This window comes from Choloepus didactylus, chromosome 10 (genome assembly GCF_015220235.1).
Source record: "Choloepus didactylus isolate mChoDid1 chromosome 10, mChoDid1.pri, whole genome shotgun sequence".
In the NCBI taxonomy this organism is placed as follows: Eukaryota; Metazoa; Chordata; class Mammalia; order Pilosa; family Megalonychidae; genus Choloepus; species Choloepus didactylus.
Window position 1 is genome coordinate 53,172,484 of NC_051316.1, and position 22,140 is coordinate 53,194,623.

Consider the following 22,140-nt stretch of genomic DNA (forward strand, 5'->3'; position numbering starts at 1 on the left):
TAGAACAAATCACAAGGGAAATCAGAAAATACTTTGAGATGAATGAAAATAAAGACAGAACAGACCAAAACTTAGGGGATGCAGCTAAAGCAGTGCTTATAGGGAAATTTTTTGTAGTAAACCCTTACGTAAAAAAGACAAAAGATAGCAAATAAATAACCTCTACCTTAATGAAGTAGAAAAAGAAGAGTAAATTAAACTCAAAGAAGCAGAAAGAAGGAAATAATAAAGATTAGGTTGGAAATAGTGAAATAGAGAATAGGAAAACACTAAAAAAAATCAGTGAAACCAAAAGGTTTTTCAAACAGATCAATAAAATTAGCGTATCTTGATGAAGACTGATGAAGAAAAAGAGAGAATTATTAAAATCTGGAATGAAAGGGGACCTCACCATGACCTTACAGAAATAAAAATGACTATAAGGGAGCAACTGGATGTCAACAAATCATGTAACAAAGGTGAAATAACAAATTTCTTGGAAAACACAAACTACAGTATCTGACTCAAGAAGAAATGGAAAGTCTGGATAAACCTATACCAAGTAAAGAAATTGAATTACTAATGAAAAAATTCCCACAAGGAAAAGCCCAGGCCTAGATGGCTTCATTGGTGAATTCTGTCAAACATTTAAAGAAGAATTAATGCCATTTACTCAAAAGAAATAGGAGAGTACACCTCCCAACTCATTCTGTAAGCCCTGTATTACCATAATGTCAAATCAGACAATGATATCAAAAGGAAAGAAAACTACAGACCAATATCCCTAATGAGTATAGACACAAAAATCCTCACAAAATACTAGTAAACCAAATCTAGCTATATAAAGAAGGATTAAAATCATTATCAAGTGGGCTTTATCCCAGAATGCAAGATAGGCTTTACATCCAAAAATCAATTGACGTAATACAGTGATAAATAGAATAAAGGACAAAAACCACAGTAGATGCAGAACAGCATTTGAAAATAGCTAATGCTCTAACATGATTTAAAAAAACACTCAGCAAAGTAGGAATAGAAAGAAACTTCCTCAGCCTGATACAGGGCATCTATGAAAAATCCACAGTTAATATCATACTTAATGGTGAAAGGCTGAATGCTTTCTTCCTAAACCAGGAACGAGACAAGGATGTTTGTCCTCATGACTTCTTTTTAACATTATATGCTAGGTTCTAGCCAGGGACATTATCAGGGAAAAGATATAAAAGGCATCGAGACTGGCAAATAAGAAGTAAAACTATCTATCTTTGCAGATGACATGATATACTATGTAGAAAACCATAAGAAATTCACAAAAACTGTTATCATTAATAAATGAGGTCAGTAAGATTGCAGGATACAAGATCAATATACAAAAATCAGATATATTTCTATACATTACCAATGAACAATCCAAAAATGAAATTAAGAAAGCAATTCCATTTACAAAAACATAAAGTTAATAAACTACTTAGGAATACATTTAAGAAAAGTGAAGAATTTGAGTTCTGAAAAATACAAACCATCAATGAAAGACATTTTTAAAAATGTTACCTAAATGGAAAGACATTTTGTTTTGATGAATCTGAATACTTAATATTTTTAACATGACAATACTCCCAAAATTGACTTATATATTAAGTGTAATCCCTATGGAAATTTCAGCTGCATTTATTGCAGAAATTGACAAGTCAATATTAAAATGTTTATAAAAATCAGAGATATAGAGTATTCAAAACAGTCTTGTAAAAGAATAACAAAGTTGGAAGACTGTCCAGTTTCAAAACTTACTATGAGACTACAGTAATAAAGACAGTGTGATACTGGCTTAATTCTAGCATTAACAGTATGATACTGGAATAGGATTGAGAGTCTAGAAATTGTCCCTTACATTTATTGTCAATTGATTTTGATAAGGATGGCAAAACAATTCGGTGGGGAGAAGTCTTTTCAACAAGTGATGCTAAGACTACTGGATATTCACATACAAAGGAATGAAATTGGACCCTGCTTCCTCACACCATATACAAAAAATAACTTAAAATGAAACATAAACCTAAATGTAAGAGCTAAAATTATAAAACTTAAAACTTAGTAGTAAATCTTTGTCACCTTGGATTAGGCAGTGGTCTGTAAGGATGTGAAAAGCTGCTCAATATCAGTAGTCACCAGGGAAATGAAAATCAAAACCACATGTGATATCACTTCACACTTAAGGTAGGCAATAACTAGTGTTCATAAAGATATGTACTAATTGAAAAGCTTATACATTGCTATTGAGAATGTTAAATGTTGCAGCCTCTTTAGAAAACAGCTTGGCATTTCCTTAAAAATTTAAATATTGAGTTACCATGTGACCCAGCAGTTCTCCTAGGTATATGTGCAAGAGAAATCGAAACACGCATACACAAAAACTTTGTACATGACTATTCTTGGCAGAATTATTCATTATGCCAAAAAGTGGAAATAACCCAAGCGTCCATTGACTGAATAATGGGTAAACAAAATGTGATATGTCTATACAATAGAATATTATTCAGCCATAAAAAGGAATGACATATTGATACATGCTACAACATAGGTGAAACTTAAAACATTTTGGTAGGTGAAAGAAGCCAGACAGAAAGGCCACATATTGTGTAATTCCATTTATATGAAACGTCCAGAATAGGCAACTTTTATAGAGACAAATTAGTGGTTGCATGGGGCAGAGGAGTGGGTAGGGGTATTTGAAGGTGATTACTATTGGGTATAGAGCTTCTTTAAGTGGGGATGAAAATGTAAAATTGTAAAATTAGATATGATGTTTTCAACCCTGTGAGTTGTGTACTTAAATTGTATAACTTGAATTATGCACTTTAAGTGGGTAAACTTTATGATATGCAGTTTATAACGCAATAAAACTGCTTTTTTTTTTTTAACTTTAAATCAAATTAGCATATTTTTTGTTTCCTTGAAGGACAAGGTTTTATCTTCCACTGCTTGCAAAGAAGAAGCAATTATTTGTTTTTACACCAAATCAACAATTTCAGGTTCCTCTACTGATGTTATGGGATTTTATTTTATTTTTCATTTTGTTAATATTTTACTTCTATATTTCTATGTATCCTTTTATTGCTTCTACATTCAGTGTATGGAAGAAGACAATATATTAATTCTACATTTACTTAGACTCTTTTTGTTTTCTTCCTCTATTAATAACATGGTCTTATCCAGGTTTCCTTTTCTCCCCAACTTGTTTTTAACACTGTTAGCCATTTTCTGGTAATGGGATAATACCTTTCAGCATGCTGGAAGTGGTTATGTATGTGCAGTATGTTCATATTTGAACAGTTCGGAAGCTGACTGAATGATTTAATTGTCTTATAGATTTTACTTTCCTCACTGGTATTGCAATGGCAGCAACAGAACCTATCGACATGGAATATCTCGAGGTGCTGAAGCTCCTCTTCTTGATGACTTTGTCATGTCTTACCTGTTTGCTCAGGTGCGATTATACTATCTTATTTTTACTCATGTCATATGATAAATATCTTGCTGTATAGATTATCTCTTAATCAGGAAAAACATCATGTAAGGGAAAGCTATTGTTTTATCTTGCACAGCAGGTGCAGAGGGGTTACAAAATTGGATCTTTTTATCATTAATTTTTAATCCCATGGTAATATGAAAACAAGAACTATTTTTAAAAGATTCCTTGAGTTGAATCTTGTGATTTTTCTCTTTATTTTTATTTTAGTACTTTAGACCATTTTCAGGCTTTCACAAAGCATAGCCCAAGTTTTGTATGTAATCGATGGAGACATAAGTGGCTGGGGATAAAAGGCAGTAAAATATCTTTTAAGAAGAGTTTTCAAAAGTTGTTTGTTTTTTAATTCCTGGACAATTTCAGACTTAAATAGTGGGTAGTGAAATGGAAGGAAAGTAGGCGACCACATTCAAAATGAACCAGTATAGTTTGTGTACCTCTTCATGAGAGGGTGGCTGGGTGTTGATACTAAATCTGAGACCTGTGTCCCAGTTATGTGCTTATTAATACTATTGTTACTTTTTTGTAGTGTGCTTGAATATTATATAATGATTTTGCATCTATTATCTTGATGTAAACATAAATTTCAATGTTTTCATTAAATACCATTTGCTTTTATGTGTTGCTGATTCAAGTATGAGTGGAAATTAAAGTAAGAAAAAGTTCTTAGTGCCTTTGGGTAAAGATATGCTGTTGGTATCCACAAAGTGCCAGATTAAGGAGTTCCAAGTCTTATTTGTTAATATCATAGGAAATAGCTTCACAGATCCTCATGGCTCGAATTTACAAGAAACCTAGTAGGGCTAATTCACTTTATGAGCAACAAATTGAAAAATATTTCTCTACTGGAATATGAGACCAACCAATTTTCATACAGCTTTCTTTAGCTTCAGAAGCCATTAAAAAAGGAAGAGATTGGCTTCTGAGAGACTCTTGTATATGGTTATGAATTTTTATTGCTTTTATGACTGCATTATTTTCATCTGTGCTGTGGAGCTTGTTCATTTTGGTGGCAACTAGTTAAGCCCCATTAATGAGGCAAGTTTTCCAATACTATCCAGCTACTACTTTAGACTAATATTAATATAGTGCTGTCTCATACTGTTGATCTAGAAAAATTGTGGATGATTTCAGAATATCTTATTTTTTCTTTCTAGGAGGGATTGTTTTGTCTAGGAAGGCAAAATAATATGAATAATAGTATTTTATATTATGTCTAGACAGTATCACATGTAATTTTCTATTTCTTAACATTTCTGTTTCTTTAAATCTGTGCTCAATGAATAAATAAGATAGTAATTAACTTATTTTCAGATTGTGTTGGTTGTCAGGTTAGACTATATGCCTGTTGTAGACTATATAGCAAATTTGACCAGTGGCATCACCAAAGTGTAAGAATCTATTGACATCTGTAAATAACCTAAAAACAGGTAAGCCACTAAACTGTCCTTAAAGCATGTAAGACAGTGTCTGTAGAAAGACAAGTTTGGAAAAGGTAAGCAAATAAAAGCTAACTTGAGGTGCCCCTTTTAAACTTCATTTTCCTCTGGGGATTAATTGTTTTTGTGTCATCAAATATGGCTACTCAGCAAATAAACAAACTGCTGACTTGTGAACAACTTTTAATTATATCTGTTCAACCAAAATGTTGATATTTTACTCCATGTTCTTTCTTTGGGTAATTTCTAATTTTATGGCAATGACTATGTTTTCTTATTTGTCTGGCTGAAAATAGATGTAAATTTCTTGTTTCCGATGTTGTCAGCTATCTAGATGAAAACCAGTTTGCTATAGTTTTAATGAAATGAAGTTTTTTATTGGCATACACTGTGATGTTTAAGGAATGCTTGCTTAGAATAGTATGCTTTGGCATTTAAGACTGTATTTCATCTGTAACTTTTCTCTGATGCGTACTTGGTTATGTTTTTAGTACTGCTCTCACTGATTCTTCATATACTCATTGTTTTTTGTGCATGAGTTCCACAGAATATCCTGATGAGCAGAATTTATAATCTATTGGTCTTTTGTACTATATGGAACCAAAACAAGTTATTGAAAAGAATCTACCTAGCCATCAGTTATCTGTAGCTGTTACTTAAAAAGCATGATACTTGCTCATTTTCAAAAGTACGTATGGTGAACATAAGTTTAAAATTGAGCTAAAGGAAATCTAACACTTTCCCTGAATTAATTTTTTTATTACCAATATTTTAGGCATTTGTTTTGATTAATACTGATAATTTCATGGTTTGTTCTTTTTAAGTAATATAGTTCATCTTCTTTTTCTAAAATGCTATCTACGTTTTGTTAATAGAAAATAAACAAACATAAATTTATTATGTTAAAATTATTCTTAAATAGTTCAAGAAAAACTACTATCAAGAGTTAAGTTATATCGAAAAGAAAGGAGGTACACACATAAAACATAGAAGACTCTGTATATTTCTTGTCTAGTTTAAAAGTTTGGTTAAATATTAGTATTTCAGCTAATATTATTATTTGTCTTGGTTTGCCAGAGATGACAGGACAAATACTGCACAGTGAGTTGACTTAAACAACAAGCGTTTACTGTCTCATGGTTTTGAAGGCTAGAAGTCCCAGATCAAGATGTTGGCAAGGTCATGCTTTCTCCCGGAGTTAGTAGTGTGCTGGGGGTGGCAGTCCCCCATCACAGGGTGATCTGCTTCATTCTTTCCTTCTGGCTTCTCTGTCTTCTGGCTTCTTCCAGTTTCTGGTTTCTACTGACTTGACTGCAACCTTATTTCCTCTCTTTATAAAAGACCTTAGTAATATGGATTAAGACCCACCCTGATTCAATTTAGGTACACTTTAACAATAATAAAATCCTCCAAAGGTCCTATCTACAAATGGGTTCACAACCATAGGAACACGGATTCAGATTAAGAACGTGTCCTTTGTTGGGGTACATGATCAATCTACCACGATCATTTCAATTTAAGTAGTGAGGAGAAACCTGGCTGTATTTTCCATACACAGCTTGGAAATCTTCATAGCTAAGTATTCAAGTTCATCACTTTCAAGTTCTGCCTTCCATCTGACATCAGAACACAGTTTTGCAAGTTCTCTGCTCCTTTATAAGAAGGATAACCTTTCCTTTGCTTTCCATTAACATCATCATTTCCTTCACTGGAAGAACCTTTAATGTCCACATATCTACCAACAATCTACTTGGACAATAAAAATATTCTCTAAGACAATAGAAACTTTCTCTACAGCCCTCTTCACTTTTTTTCTGAGTCCTCACCAGAAATGTCTTTAATATTTGAATCTTTACTAACAGTCTCTTCAAATCATTCTAGGCATTTTCTGCCAAACACCTCAAAATTCTTTCAGCCTTTACCCATTAATAATTCCAAAACCACTTCCACATTTTTAGGTATTTGTCGTAGAGGCACACCACTTTCTAGTACCAAAAACTCTCTTGGCTTGCCAGAGCTGCTGTGACAAATTCTACACAATGGGTTGGCTTAAGCAACAAGCGTTTGTTGTCTCACAGTTTTGAAGACCAGAAGTCCAAAATCAAGATGTCAGCAAGGCCATACTTTCTTCCAGAGTCACTAATTTCTGATGATGGCAGTCCTCTGTCACATGGCAGTTTGTTTCTTTCTCACCTCCTACAGCTTTATCTGACTTTGGCGTCTACGTCTTCTGGCTTTGACATCTTTCATCTTCTTCCAGTTTCTTGTTTCCACTGACAAACCTGTCTAAATTTTATCTCTTCTGTCAGGCCTCCGGTAACATGGTTTAAGACCCACCTTGATTCAATTTGGCCACAACAACTAATAACGTCTTTAGTAGGTCCTATTTTCAAATAAATTCATGCCCACAGGAACATGGATTAAGATTAAGAGCATGCCTTTTTTGGTGTACATGATTCAGTCTACCTAATGACTCTTAGTTTCTTCTTCCGAAGATATTTGGTATTACTTTTAGAATATTTATACCTTTGCTTTCTTTCTTTTCCTCTTCTCTGATAACATGTGTATTAGTTGGTGTTCTCTAGAGAGACAGAATCAACAAGAGATGTCTATAAATGTAAGATTTTATAAAAGTGTCTCACAGAACTCTGGGTATGCACGAGTCCAAATTCTGTAGGGCAGGCAGCAAACTGGCAACTCCAATGAAGACGTTCAGTGAACTACTCAGGAAACAAACTGGCAACTTCGATGAACTCCTCAGGAAATGCTTCACTGGTTAGCTGAAGAAGTGAGGGTCCTCTGTCTGTCTCACTTAAAAGTCTTCAACTGATTGGATTAAATCCAGCTGATTGAATTTTCTCATTGTGGAAGATATACAGTTCGTTGATATAATCCGTCACAGCTGCAGCCAATTGACTGATGATTTAATAAACCAGCCTTCTGGTTTGTTAACCAGCCACAATGTCCCTGCAGTAACGGTTAGGCCAGTGCTTGCTTGACCAGTCACCTGGACACCATCACTTGGCCAAGGTGACACATGAACCTAACCATCATAAAATGTTCAATCTGATTTTACCCATATCCCTATATCATCCAGGTTCAGAATCTTGAAACCTCTGCTTTTCTCTTTTCTTCATTCCTTATATGTAGTTGTATAGTTATCAACTTCTTTTCAAACTCTTTTAGTGTCTCTGTTTCCTACATCAGATTACAGCAATCTCTTAAAGTATCTCCCTGAATATTTACTTAAAGCACTTCTATCGTTACTACTACTCTACCAGTGGAATAGGCATGATGAAATTGATGCTTTAAGAAAATGGTTCCCCATTGCTTATATGATGAAGTCATTCAAGGGGATATGCCATCTGACTCCAGTTTACTTTTCCAAGCTTTAATTTATACTTTTCCTTACATAACCTGTCCTTTCCACCCAAACTTGTTTATTTCTCTGAATATGCCTGTTTTGTTTTTTTTTTTTTTGTCATTCTATTTCCTCACTCTGTTTTATGTTTGTCAAAAATTTCTTCATCTTCAAAAACTACTTCAAACTTTACATCTTCCATGAAGCCTTCCCTGATTGCCCGAACTGGATATGATCTCACCTTCCTCTGAGTTCCTTAAGTACCTATTGTGTGGTACTCACTATGTAGTATCTGGCATGATTATTTGTTTACATGCCTTATCTTCACTGATACAATTTAGTCTCCTTGAGGACTGAGTCCACATGTTATATTTCTTTGTATACAACACAGCCCTTAGTATAATGCTTTGAACATAATTGGCAGTTAGTACATATTTAATAAATATCTATTTTAATTTAGGTAATTTTGATGTACAGGATATAATTTGAAGATATATGCAGTGAAATATCAGACTGATGTCATCTGTACTCTTTAATTGGGAGCCCTATTTGAACCACTTTCCATTTGCAAAACAACTTTTACTAAAATATGTTGGTAAAATTATTGATAATCAAAGGAGGAGCTGACTTATCCTTCTAATGCATATGTTCTAGAAAGCACATTTCAAGTTTAAAGCACAATAGATTAAAATATGATTGTAAAACTTATGGTGAGATTATTTCCTTCTATTTTTTTTCCTTTAGTGGCGGCATGATTTTGTGCATGGATGGATAAAAGTACCTGTGAGTCATGAAACACAGGAAGAATGTCTTGGGATGGCAGTGTTAGATATGATGAGAATAGCCAAAGAAAAGGATCAAACTCCACTGGCCATCTATAACTCTGTCAGGTAATTTCTTTAGGCAGCTCTATACACATAAATGGGAGTAGAGTTTTTATATAACTTATTTGTATTTTCTGTTTCCCCATACCCTTTTTTTTACCTTTATCAAAAAATTTAAAAACAAAACAAAAAGACATTTCAAACAAACAAAACAAAGGAATAAGAAAAACAACCTAAAATAACTACATTGCTTCCAACATGTTCCTACCATACTCTGCAAAACTTAACAAACCATAGTCGTTCCTGAGCATTCCCATAACATTAAGATTGCGCTCCATAACTTATCTGTTTTATTAAATTATTGTTCCCCCTGCACTAGTTGCTATTATCACTAGGTCCCCTATATTCTACAATATAAACATTTATTTTACATTTTTCACAGAGTTCACATTAGTGGTAACATGTAATATCTCTCTTTTTGTGCCTGGTTTGTTTCGCTCAGCATTATGTCTTCAAGGTTCATCCATTTTGTCATATGTTTCACGACCTCGTTCCTTCTTACTGCCGTCTAGTGTTTCGTCTTGTGTATATACCACATTTTGTTTATCCAGTCATCTGTTGAAGGACATTTGGGTTGTTTCCATCTCTTGGCGATTGTGAATAATGCTGCTATAAACATCAGTGTGCAAATACCTCTTCGTGTCACTGTTTTCAAATCTGGGTATATACTGAGAAGTGAAATTGCTGGATCGAAGGGAAATTTGCTATCTAGTTTTCTAAAGAACCACCAGACTGTCTTCCAGAGTAGCTGTACCATTGTATGGTCCCACCAACAATGAATGATTTCCAATTTCTCTACATCGTCTCCAGCATTTGTAGTTTCCTGTTTGTTTAATGGCAGCCATTCTAATTGGTGTGAGATGATATCTCATTGTGGTCTTAATTTGCATCTCCCTAATAGCTAGTGAAGCTGAACATTTTTTCATGTGTTTTTTTAGCCATTTGTATTTCCTTTTCAGAGAAATGTCTTTTCGTATCTTTTGCCCATTTTATAATTGGGTTGTTTGTACTGTTGTCATTGAGCTGTAGGATTTCTTTTATTTTTTTATTTTCAAGATTTCCTTAAATATGCAAGATATCAGTCTTTTTTCAGATACATGGTTTCCAAACATTTTTTCCCATTGAGTTGGCTGCCTCTTCACCTTTTTGACAAATTCCTTTGAGGTACAGAAGCTTTTAATTTTGAGAAGTTCCCATTTATCTATTTTTTCTTTCATTGCTTGTGCTTTGTGTGTAAGGTCTAAGAAGTGACCTCCTAATGCAAGGTCTTCAAGGTGTTTCCCTACATTATCTTCTAGGAGTTTTATGGTACTTTTCTTATATTGGGGTCTTTGATCCACTTTGAGCTAAATTTTGTGTAGGGTGTGAGGTAGGGGTCCTCTTTCATTCTTTTGGATATAGATATCCAACTCTCCCAGCTCTATTTGTTGAAGAGACTGTTATGTTGCAGTTCAGTGGGTTTGGGGGCCTTACCAAAGATCAGTCGACCACAGATCTGGGGGTCTATTTCTGAATTCTAAATTCAATTCCATTGATCAATATGTCTGTCTTTGGGCCAATACCATGCTGTTTTGACTATTGTGGTTTTATAGTAAACTTCAAAGTCAGGAAGTATAAGTCCTCCCATTTTGTTTTTCTTTTTTAGAATGTTTTTAGCAATTTGAGGCATCTTTCCCTTTCAAATAAATTTGATAACTAGCATTTCCAAGTCTGTGAGGTAGGGTTTTGGAATTTTGATTGGAATTACATTGAATCTGTAGTAGATGAGTTTGGATAGAATTGACAACAATATTTAACCTTCCTATCCATGAACATGTTTTGTAATTTTCTATGTATAGGTTTTTTACATCCTTGGTTAACTTTATTCCTAGGTACTTGATTTTTTTAGTTGCTATTGAGAATGGAGTCTTTTTCTTGAGTGTCTCTTCAGTTAGGTCATTTCTAGTGTATAGGAACATTATTAACTTATGTGCATTAATCTTTTATCCCGCTACTTTGCTCAGTTTGTTTATTAGCTCAAGTAGCTGTGTTGTTGATTTCTCAGGTTTTTCCAAATATAAGATCATATCTTCTTGTAAGTAATGCCAGTTTAACTTCTTCCTTTTCAATGTGGATGCCTTTTATTTCTTTGTCTTGCCGGATTGCTCTCTCTGGAACTTCTAGCACAATGTTGAATAACAGTGGTGGCAGCGGGCATCCCTGTTTTGTTCCTGATCTTAGAGGGAAGGCTTTCAGTCTCTTGCCATTGAATACTACGCTGGATGTGGGTTTTTCATATATGCCCTTTATCATATTGAGGAAGTTTCCTTCAATTCCTACCTTTTGAAGTGTTTTTATAAAAAAAGGATGCTGGATTATGTCAGATGCTTTTTTAGCATCTATTGCGATGATCATTTGATTTTTCCCTTTTGATTTGTTAATGTGTTGTATTACATTGGTTGATTTTCTTACATTAAACCCTGCTTGCATGCCTGGAATGAACACCACTTGGTCATGGTGTATGATATTTTTAATGTGTCTTTGGATTTGATCTGCAAGTATTTTGTTGAGAATTTTTGCATCTATATTCATGAGGGAGATTGGCCCTTAGTTTTCCTTTCTTGTAGCATCCTTACCTGGTTTTGGTATTCGAGTGGTGTTAGCTTCATAAAATGAGTTAGGTAGTGTTCCATTTTCTTAAGTTTTTTGAAAGAATTTAAGTAAGATTGGTGTCAGTTCTTTTTGGAAAGTTCAGTAGGATTCCCCTGTGAAGCCATCTGGCCCCGGGCTTTTATTTGTGGGAAGCTGTTTGATGACTGATTGGATGTCTCTGCTTGTAACTGGTTTGTTGAGGTCTTCTGTTTCTTCTTGGGTCAGTCTAGGTTGTTCATGTGTTTCCAGGAAATTGTCCATTTCCTTTACATTATCTAGTTAGTTGGTGTACAGTTTTTCATAGTATCCTCTTTTGACTTTTTAAAATTTTTTGGGATCTGCAGTAATGTCCCCCCTCTCATTTATTATTTTGTTTATTTAGGTCCTCTCTTTTTTATTTTGTCAGTCTAGCTAAAGGCTTGTCAATCTTGATCTTCTCAAAGAACCAACTTTTGGTTTTATTTATTCTCTTTATTGTGTTTTTGTTCTCTATGTCATTTATTTCTGCTTTAATCCTTGTTATTTCTTTTCTTGTACTTTGTTTAGGATTAGTTTGCTGTTCATTTTCTAGCTTCTTCAGTTGTTCCATTAATTATTTGATTTTAGCTTTTTTTTCCTTTTTAATGTATGCATTTAGAGCTATAAATTTCCCCTCAGTACCTCCTTTGCTGCATCTTTTTAAGTTTTGATATGTTGTGTACTCATTTTCATTCATCTCTATATATTTAGCAGTTTCTCTTGCTAGTTCTTCTTTAACCCACTGATTGTTTAGGAGTATTTTTTTAACCTCCAGAGCTTCTTTTTACTTGCTTGTTGGCTATTTGTTTATCTGCTTTGGAGAAATGCATATTCAGATACTTTGCCATTTTAAAATTAGGCTATTTGTCTTTTTATTATTGAGTTGTAAGAATTCTTTCTTTATTTTTTATACAAGTCTTTTTCAGATATGTTTTGCAAATATTTTCCCCAATTCTGTGCATTGTATTTTTATTTTCTTGAAGGTATTTACCACACAAAAGTTTTTAATTTTTGAAGTAGTATAATTGATCTATTTTTTTGTTCCTTCTACCATGTTATTTTAATAATGGTTAAATAATTTATGCCTGTCTTGAAAACATGTCTCCCTTCTTCATATAATTTAACGTGAATATAACTTATTGATGTTTTCTGAATTCTCATCTAGTGCTCGTATTTAAGAAATAATCAGTGAACTGTACTCAGTTTTAAAATATTTAGGATTGATAGGAGAACAGAAGAATGATTCAATTTTGGCAGAATAAAATGAATTGCTTTTCCCTCAGAAACATATAGTGGGTTATGGATCTATGGACAGTATAACTAAATATGTATTCTTTTCTGGACTAAAAAAACAAACATGTAAGGTGTATCTCTGTGTCTGTGCCTTTGTGTTTTGTGTGACTGTGTCTGTGCAAACATGCCTCTATGTATGCACATGAATCCCTATGTATGTTATTGTGCACTACTTACTCTTGTGTATGCCACATCCAAATTGGACATTGTGGCTTAGGTATTGGGCTGTAGAAAGTGAGGGAAGCTAGAAAGATTTCTGTCTTCTCTTCATCTGTTCTTTAAAATCCGGGTTGCTAAAGGGTGGGAAGAAGAGAACTGGTGAATGGGAAGACATTATAGGGTACTCTGCTAAGGCCACTTACATGGCTAGTGAGCTACATCTCTCATATCTGTAGACTCCTTGTCTAAATAATCAAATATTAGAATTTCAATTGACCTACTCAAATTGTAATAATAAAATGCATATTACATTCTATGGTACAAAAGTAGAATAGTCTACGGCAAGCCTCAATTCTAGAACCTTTTAGGAACTCAATTTTTGGAACGTTTAAGAAATCAGCATAAGCCCAAGCAAAATTCCAACAGCCTTCCTTGAAGAAATAGAACAGTTTATCATTAAATTCATGGGACCCTGAATAGCCAAAACCATCTTGAAAAAGTATAGCAAAGTTGTAGGACTCACACCTCTTGATTTCAAAACTTATTACAAAGCTACAGGAATCAGAATAGTGTGGTACTGACACAAGGACACGTACAGACCACTAGAATAGAATTGACACCACAGAAATAAACCCACACATCTATGGGTAATTGATTTTGAGCCAAGTCCACTGAATGGGAAAAGAACAGTCTCTTCAACCAGTGGTGCTGGGAACTGGATATCCACATGTAAAAGAATGAAAGTAGACCCCTATCTCTCATTCATATACAAATATTAATTCAAAATGGATCAATGACCTAAATATAAGATAAAATCTATAAAACTCTTAGAAGAAAACATAGGGAAATATCTTCAGGAACTTGTGTTAGGCAATAGATTCTTAAACTTTACACTGAAAAGCAAAAGAAAAAATAGATAAATTGTATTCATCAAAATTAAAAACTTTTTGTATCTAAGGACATTATCAAGAAAGTGAAAAGACAATCAATAGAATGGGAGAAAATTATTGCTAACCATATATCTGATAAGAGTTTAGTATCCAGTATTTATAAAGAACTCCTATAACTCAACAACAAAAGGACAGTCCGGTTAAAAAATGGACAAAGGATTGGATAGACCTTTCTCTAAAGAAGATATAAAAATGGCTGATAAGTATATGAAAAGATGCTTAATGTTGTTAGTCAGTAGGGAAATGTAAATCAAAACCACAATGAGATACCACCGGATATCCGCTTAAATGGCTCTTTATTTTAAAAAAAGGAAAAATAACTAATGCTGGTGAGGATGCAGAGAAATAGGAGCTGTCAAATGTTGGTGGGAACATAAAATGGTGCAGCTGCTGTCGAAAACAGTTTGGCATTCTAACCTACTCCACAGTGGAACAGTGTGACCTTTGAGATCTAAAAAATGAGTAGAATTAAATGAGGGGAGAGAGCGGAATGATAAACAGTTGGAGAGTAATGGAAAAGGTCTTGTGGCAGAAAGGAGCATAGGAAGAATGAAGAGTCACTAAGTCTGGAGCTCAAAGAGTTAGTAGGAAATGAGGCAGGGGCTAGACCATGTAGAACCTAATGGGTCATGTCAAGATTGTTAAGTACAATAAGAAATCTCGCAAGGATTTAAGTTAGGGCAAAATGATTAGATTTACATTTTACAAAGATTCCCATGACTTCAATGTAGACAGCAAATGAGAGGGTGGTCGGAGTAAATAAGGGGAGTTCAAAGAGTAGGATGAAGAGAAGCAGGAAGCCTCGTATATTGGTGGGAATGTAAAATGGAGCAGCTGCTGTGGAAAACAGTTTAGTGATTCCAACCTATTCCACAGTGGAATAGTGTGACTTTTGAGATCTAAAAAATGAGTAGAATTTAATGAGGGGAGAGAAAGAGAGTTTTTCCAGGACATGGTGGTTACTTGGTTTAGAGTGTTTGTGGTAATAATGGAGCAAAATGGGGAGATAAGAGAAATATTTAGAAGGTAAAAGCAAGAGTATGTGGTGATGGATTGAGTAATGAGGGATGAGGGAAAAGGTGGGGTGAAGGGTGATTCCTGGGTTTCAGGGGTTTGCAGAAGTAGATGGAGAGGAGTGCTGTCTACTCAGATGGGGAATCCTGTAAGATCTTTGGGGAGAGGGGATTAAGAGGACTCATGGGTTTGGTTTGACACATTGTTTGAGGTGCTTTTTTGGCATTCAAATTAAAATGAGTAAATTGACTAGGCAAATTTTATGGATTTGGAGCTTAGGAGGGCAGCGCTAGAGAAAGTTATGAGAGTCATTTGCATAGAGAGAGCGCCTAAAGAGAGAGTGAGGATAGATAAGAAGAGAGCCCATAATTGAGTCTTGAGGAACTCCCAACCTGCTCTTCACCAAGTAAAGAGTAATGAGCCAGCAAAAAAGACTCAGAAGGAATAGCCAAAGAGATGGGATTTAAAGTCAGGATAGCTAAGGGGAGAGAGTTTCAAGGAGGAATGATCATCAATATTTAATGCTGCTGAAAAGTGCCCAGTAATCATGGAAAATTGCTTTTTAACCAACATAGAAGTTTTTCTTGATCATAGCCAAAGCAGTTTTTATGGAATGATAGAATAGAAGACACATTTCCATGAATTGAGGAATAAATGAAAGGCATGAAGTAGAAATAGCTGTGCAGACAATTCTTTCAAAAAGTTAGGTTGTGGCTAGAGGGAGATATGGGATAAAGAGAATTTACATTTAAGATTGGAAATGGATAAGAGAGGAATAATAAATAGAGTAAAATTCTAAGATTGTATATGAATGTTAGGGTAAGTAGAAGTTATAGGTAAATTCATGTGGAATAAATGGCTTTAGGTGGTAGGTTTATATCTCATTTATCATAATATGTGGGAGGGAGGAGAGAATGAGTACAGATGTGTGTGGGTTTGCTTACCAGAATAGTGAGAGAGTTCTGCTTAGAGATCTCCCAGACCACCCCCCCCACAGCCCTAAGAAGGAGGGGAAGTCATTTGCCGAAGGGGAGAAGAAATGTAGCTGAGGTTTGGGGCCAAAGAAAGGTAGGAGATTTGAGAAAATTGGAGAGATTGCAGAACTTGGGAAAATTAGTTGAACAAAGAAATGTTGTAAAAGTGATGACAGTGATGAGAACTGTTGTTTTGGTTTCCTTGTTGCTAAAACAAATACCATGCAGTGGATAAGCTTAAACAACAGGAATTTATTGGCTCATGGTTTTGGGGCTTGAAGTCCAAATCAAGGCAATGCTTTCTCCCAGAAGACTGGTGCGATGGGGCTGGCTGCTGGCGATTCTTGGTCCTTTGCTTTTCTGTCACATGGCAATGGATATGGCAGCCTCTCCTGGCTTCTCCTTTTTCCTCCAAGTTCTGTTGACTTTCCTGGCTGCTCCCTCTGGCTTCTCTTTCTGAGGCCTTTGCTTTAAATTCTTCGGTAATAGGATTAAGACCCATCCTTAGTCAGTTGGGCCACACCCTAACTGAAGTAACCTCATCAAAAGAGCCTGTTTACACCCACAGGAATGGATTAAGTTTAAGAACATGTTTTTCTAGGGTACATAGCTCCAAACCACCACAGCACATTTGAAGTTGGTGATTATAAATTTATAATGTAACCCATCTACCTTGTTAGATGGCTTTCTCTAGCAGCCCTGGATACTTAAATGCAAAGTTGAGAGTTCCTCAAGAGGTATAGGGCAGAGTGGGGAAGGGAGAGAAGTGGTATGCTGGTAAATTTTTAGCAATTAGCTCTCCAAAAGTCAAAAATAAAAACGTAAAAGCCCTGATTTGTTTGTAATCTTTGCTGTTATCCATGTAATAAATACTCACACCATGGCCGATTTCAAGGTATCAACCTGACATCACTGAAGGCAGAGTGGGGAAGAGATGAGTAATAGCAATGCTTTATATAAGATTTCCACCGCTAAAATATGTTAGCCCTGAATAATCTCAAAACCATAGATAATAATAAATTATACTAAAATAATTAGGAATTGGTGAGATTTTAGTATTTATTACCTTTATTTTTAATAAAACTTATTTAATTTTATTTTTATATAACTTAATTTTTAATTATGGCTTTGGCTCAGAAAAACATCCTTAAAATGTAATAAGATGTGACAAGGGATATTTTAGAGCATTGCATAAGATACTGTGAATAAAAAGGGAGGAGCATCTGATGTAGTCATGAAGGTCCAGAAAGGTGTACTAGATTTGATGATGTTTGAGCTGAGGGTTGTAGAATGTATGAGAGCTTATCAGATAGGGGAATGGCATGGACATTTAAAATACTTGTGCCTTCAGCAATAAAATGTTCTTTGTTTTCCCTATATTTAAAAAGCAGAGAAATAAATTATCTACCTTCTTTTAATATTGGACTTGGAGAAAAATGTAAAGAAGAGTCAGAATGTTCCTAATGTAATAGTTTCATTATAAAGGGTTTTTAGGAGTTATTGAAGCTGGCCTAAGAAAGTAGTATATACAACAGAGGTATGCTTGCATAATGAATAACAGTAGCATCCCATAAAATGTAACAATTTCCAGAGTTTGGATAAACTTTGGAGTATAGCATCATAGGAAATATTTGCAGCATGGTGCATTAAGTGACAAAGAAAATGTTATGTAAGATCATCACAGAAAGCAAAATTTGAGAAAAACTTCCTTTTTAACTAAAGTGAGCACTCACCCCATTAGGAGGAAAATTGGCATCTCCCATTCTAAACATTGAAGGTAACCTAGAGAGGGAGTGTATTCACATCAAGTGAAATCTTAAGATGTACTGTCTGGGAGGTGTTTATGTCAGCTTTCTCCATTTGGCTAATGTGTTGTAGCTCTTATTTCAATTTTGTTTTATATTTATCTTCCAATTTGTTTTGTTTTTTCTTTGTGCACTCTTTATGCCTAGCTACAAGACATTTTTACCAAAATGTGTTCGAGCAAAGATCCAAGACTATCATTTTTTGACAAGGAAGCGAATAAGGTACAGATTTCGCAGATTTATTCAGCAATTCAGCCAATGCAAAGCCACTGCCAGAAACTTGAAACTTAAGTATCTTATAAATCTGGAAACTCTTCAGTCTGCATTCTACACAGAGCAATTTGAAGTAAAAGAACCTGGAAGAGGTCCTTCAGGTGAGGAGATTTTTGCAACCATTATAATAACTGGAAACGGTGGAATTCAGTGGTCAAGAGGGAAACATAAAGAAAGTGAGACACTGACAGAACAGGTAATCCTTAATGATATGTTCTCATTCTTTGTTATTTTAAGTAGAATGACAATGGAAGCAAAATAATTTTAGTCATTTGAAACATGATTTTGTACTTCTTTCATTGAAGGAAGCAGTTTTAATGGTGTGAAGCCATCAAGGTCATATTTCTGTAGTTCTTTTCTCATTGTTCTTAAATGGATTTTTATTTAATTTTATATGACAAAATAATTAGTAATGACTTTCTTACAGTTTCAGAAAAAGGGTTAATTTCTAAGAGTAAAGTAATCTTAAGGTAATTTTGCCTCCCTTTTTTTTCACTGTTTATAATAGGAGGCTCAATTATAAAATCTGGTTAAATGGAAAAGATTAATTTTAATTGATTTTATAAGATATACTTGTTAAATAATTTTGATTTTTTAGGTTTGCATTAAAAGTTTTGTTTATATCTGTGTTCTTAGATTGTTATTAGAGATTGTAAGGAATATTTGATTTTCATTTTTTATTTTCACTCTTTAGTAAATTTCCAATTTTCTGGTAATGGTTTCTATTAATGTTGATAGGATTGAAGACAACTATAACACATTTTAGATTCCTGGCACCTTTAATGCTCTCTCATTTTTAATCCAAAGCAAGATACAGTATAGTTTTAAGGTTCAGATTATTGGGAGAGAGAATCCCATGTAATGTGTACCTGTTGTTATTAATACCTTTTTTATTTTAAAGAATTTGGAGTGAGTGTTATCTCCTTCATAAGTCTTGATTTAAAAACACTCCATAAATTCTTCCTGTTTTTAATTTCAATGCTCTTAATCACAGGATTTACAGACATACTGTGATTTTCCTGATATTATTGATGTCAACATTAAGCAAGCAAATCAGGAATTCTCAAATGAAAGCAGAATTGTAACTATCCATAAGCAGGATGGTAAAAATCTGGTAAGTTTGCTTTATGAATAAATAATGGTTATGCTTTACACTAGTCAGAAATAAGTATTTCATAACCTTAATACCATACTTATTTTTCTGTTGGGATTTTGATTATAGTTTTAAGTATAGCTCTAAAAATGAACATCACTTTAGTGTTTTTATTACGTCTAGTTTTTTGAATCACTACCAGCATTAGCTTCCCAGAATTTCTTGTACATTAACTTCTTTTTCACCCATTTTTATGATGAATAAAGCACCCATTGCTTTTCCCCCACTCTGGGTTGTGCAAGTTCCCTGTTCTGATGCTCATTCCTGACTATAATCCTTTTTTTATCCATATAGATGTGCATAATGCCTGTCATATTGCCTAATTAAAGGATAAAAGGAAATTAGTACAGTGTTCTCTGGAATTTAAATACCAGAACGTAAACCAGTCTCAGATCAGCTTCACCTAACCTGTAAGACATAGTTGATTCTGAAAGCTTTACCCTTTCTCTTTCACCGAGAAGCTTCAGAAATCCCCCTCATTTTAATTGAAAGGGAAGAAATGGATTACTTTATATTTTGCTCTTACATTTCTTATTAATATGGCTCTATTTTCTTTTTAACTCAGATATTCTTTGATTCCCCTGACTTAAACATCTTATTAATGTGATTCATTCTTTTAATTTAGGGATCTGTGTGACCTACCTGTCTGGCCATTGTAGGATTATATTACCAAAATTGTAACTAATTTACAATCTAGTTTAGTCATCACACTTTCTTGTACTTAGAAAAAATATGATAGTTTACACCTACTGCCCACTAGACGTGAACTTCTTAAATGTAAGGATTATATTTTCACATGTTTTTGTCCCCTCTGCATCTTGAACCATGCTCCAAGGCCTAGTTTAGAAAGACCTCAATAAATATTTCATGGATGGATGAAAGAAAGATTAATAATAATCAACCTCATTGTGAATCTATAATAAATGTTTCTGGAAGAGTTTGTGGATGCTAATGTGAACATCCTGTAGTAACAAAGAATTTGTAATCTTACAGAAAGGTATTTGGACTCGCAATACAGAGAACTTTTCAAGGTCACAGTGTTTGTTAAGTGGTATGCCTTGTTTAAGCACAAATGCATGATTTCAGAACCCGGACTTCTAACTGTGACATTACCTTACTTGTTGAGTATTCCTAAATCTCCTTAAAAACATTGCATTGATATTTGTTGGAACTGTTCTAAAGATTACTCAAGGTTAAATTGAATAGAAATTTCTTTACCATATTACATTTTGTATTTTAGGGATACATTTAGGGATACATTGTATTTCTATTTTGGAATGCATTATATTTCTTTTTGTATACAAGTATTTTATGTTTTTCAGTAACTTAGTAGTTGTATTCATATTGATATATACTGTTTCTTGCTAAATGTTATTCATGATATGTTTCTGTTATTTATTTGGATTAAGAACTTTTTCTCAATATATTTTTCTAACAAATTATTTCTGGTTATAGGAAGGCAATTGATTTTTGCTTATTATTGTATTTCTCAATCTATGTTAGTTACAAATTCTTTTACTCTACTTTTACTGATCACTCTGGCTTTCTGTCTTTTTTTTTCTTGTCATTTTCTTGTTTTACTTTTTAGTTGAGATATGACAGAAACACAGCAAAGCTTAATAATCTAAATGTATATCTCCATGAACTTTTACATATGTGCATAACCATGTAGCCACACCCAGCTCAAGATATAAAATATTTTTGGTAGCCCCACTAGGCTTCCACATGCGTCTTCCTACTCCGTTCCCCATCCTGCAGTTGAGGCAGCCATCTTCCTGTCAATTTTTTTTTATTCATGAAGGTCATCTAAATGCAGTAATACTTTATTTAGTGTAATTTCTGTAAGATTCATTCATGTTACATAAATTATTTCATTCCTTTTCATCACTGAGCATTATTTCATTATATATCACTTTTGCATTCATTTTTCTGTTGATAGACATGTGGGTTGTTTCCAGTTTGGGGCTGTTAGCAGTAAAGCTACTATGAGCATTATTGTACATGTTTTTTGATGGACATATATACTCTTTTTTTTTTTTTTCTTATATACACCAAGGAATGGGGTTGTTAAGTCATGGTGATAACCTTAGCATACTTCCAAACAATTTTCCAAAGTTTGCACCAATTTATCCTTCCTTCATTCCTTCAGTAGCATATGAAAATTGCAGTTGCCTCATATCCTCCCCATCTCTTAATTTTATCAGTCTAAAAAAAAGGCTTAGCAACTCTGGTGGATGCATACTGGTAGCTCACTGTGGGTTTAATTTACATTGCCTTGATGAGTAACGATAACACTTTTTCGTATGCACATTGTTCATTTGGAAATCATCCTTTACGAATTGTCTGTTCAAGTCTTTTGCGTGTTTGTTATTTACTTGTTTTGTCATCATCTTATTACTTTGTAGAGTCTATATATTTGGGATATGAGTCTTTTGTAGGATATATGTGAAATTAATATCTTCTTACAGCTGATGGCTTATCCTTTCATTTTCTTAATGGTGTTTTAAAAAATTTTTATTGTGATAACATATATGCAACATAAAGTTTCCCATTTTAACAATTTTCAAGCATACATTTGAGTAGTATTTTCTGTACCCAGTAAGTATTAAGTCCTCATTACCACCCCCTGTTCCACCTCTGAAAACCTGTAATCTACTTTCTATCTCTATGTATTTGTGTAT

At 34.0% G+C, this 22,140-nt stretch overlaps 1 protein-coding gene across 7 annotated transcripts in view; it reads left to right on the top strand.

Moving 5' to 3' along the window:
* JAK2 (Janus kinase 2) overlaps positions 1 to 22,140 on the top strand; it is a 209,385-nt gene that overhangs the window by 115,424 nt on the left and 71,821 nt on the right. For 5 of the 7 annotated variants that reach the window (XM_037797956.1, XM_037797957.1, XM_037797959.1 and 2 more), the window contains 4 exons: positions 3,346 to 3,463; positions 9,050 to 9,195; positions 18,181 to 18,502; positions 19,301 to 19,420. In XM_037797956.1, coding sequence (XP_037653884.1) covers positions 3,346 to 3,463; positions 9,050 to 9,195; positions 18,181 to 18,502; positions 19,301 to 19,420 — 706 coding nt within the window. Of the gene's footprint in view, positions 1 to 3,345; positions 3,464 to 3,493; positions 5,633 to 9,049; positions 9,196 to 18,180; positions 18,503 to 19,300; positions 19,421 to 22,140 lie in introns of those variants that run through there. The other 2 variants (XM_037797962.1, XM_037797963.1) reach the window with 2 other exon arrangements.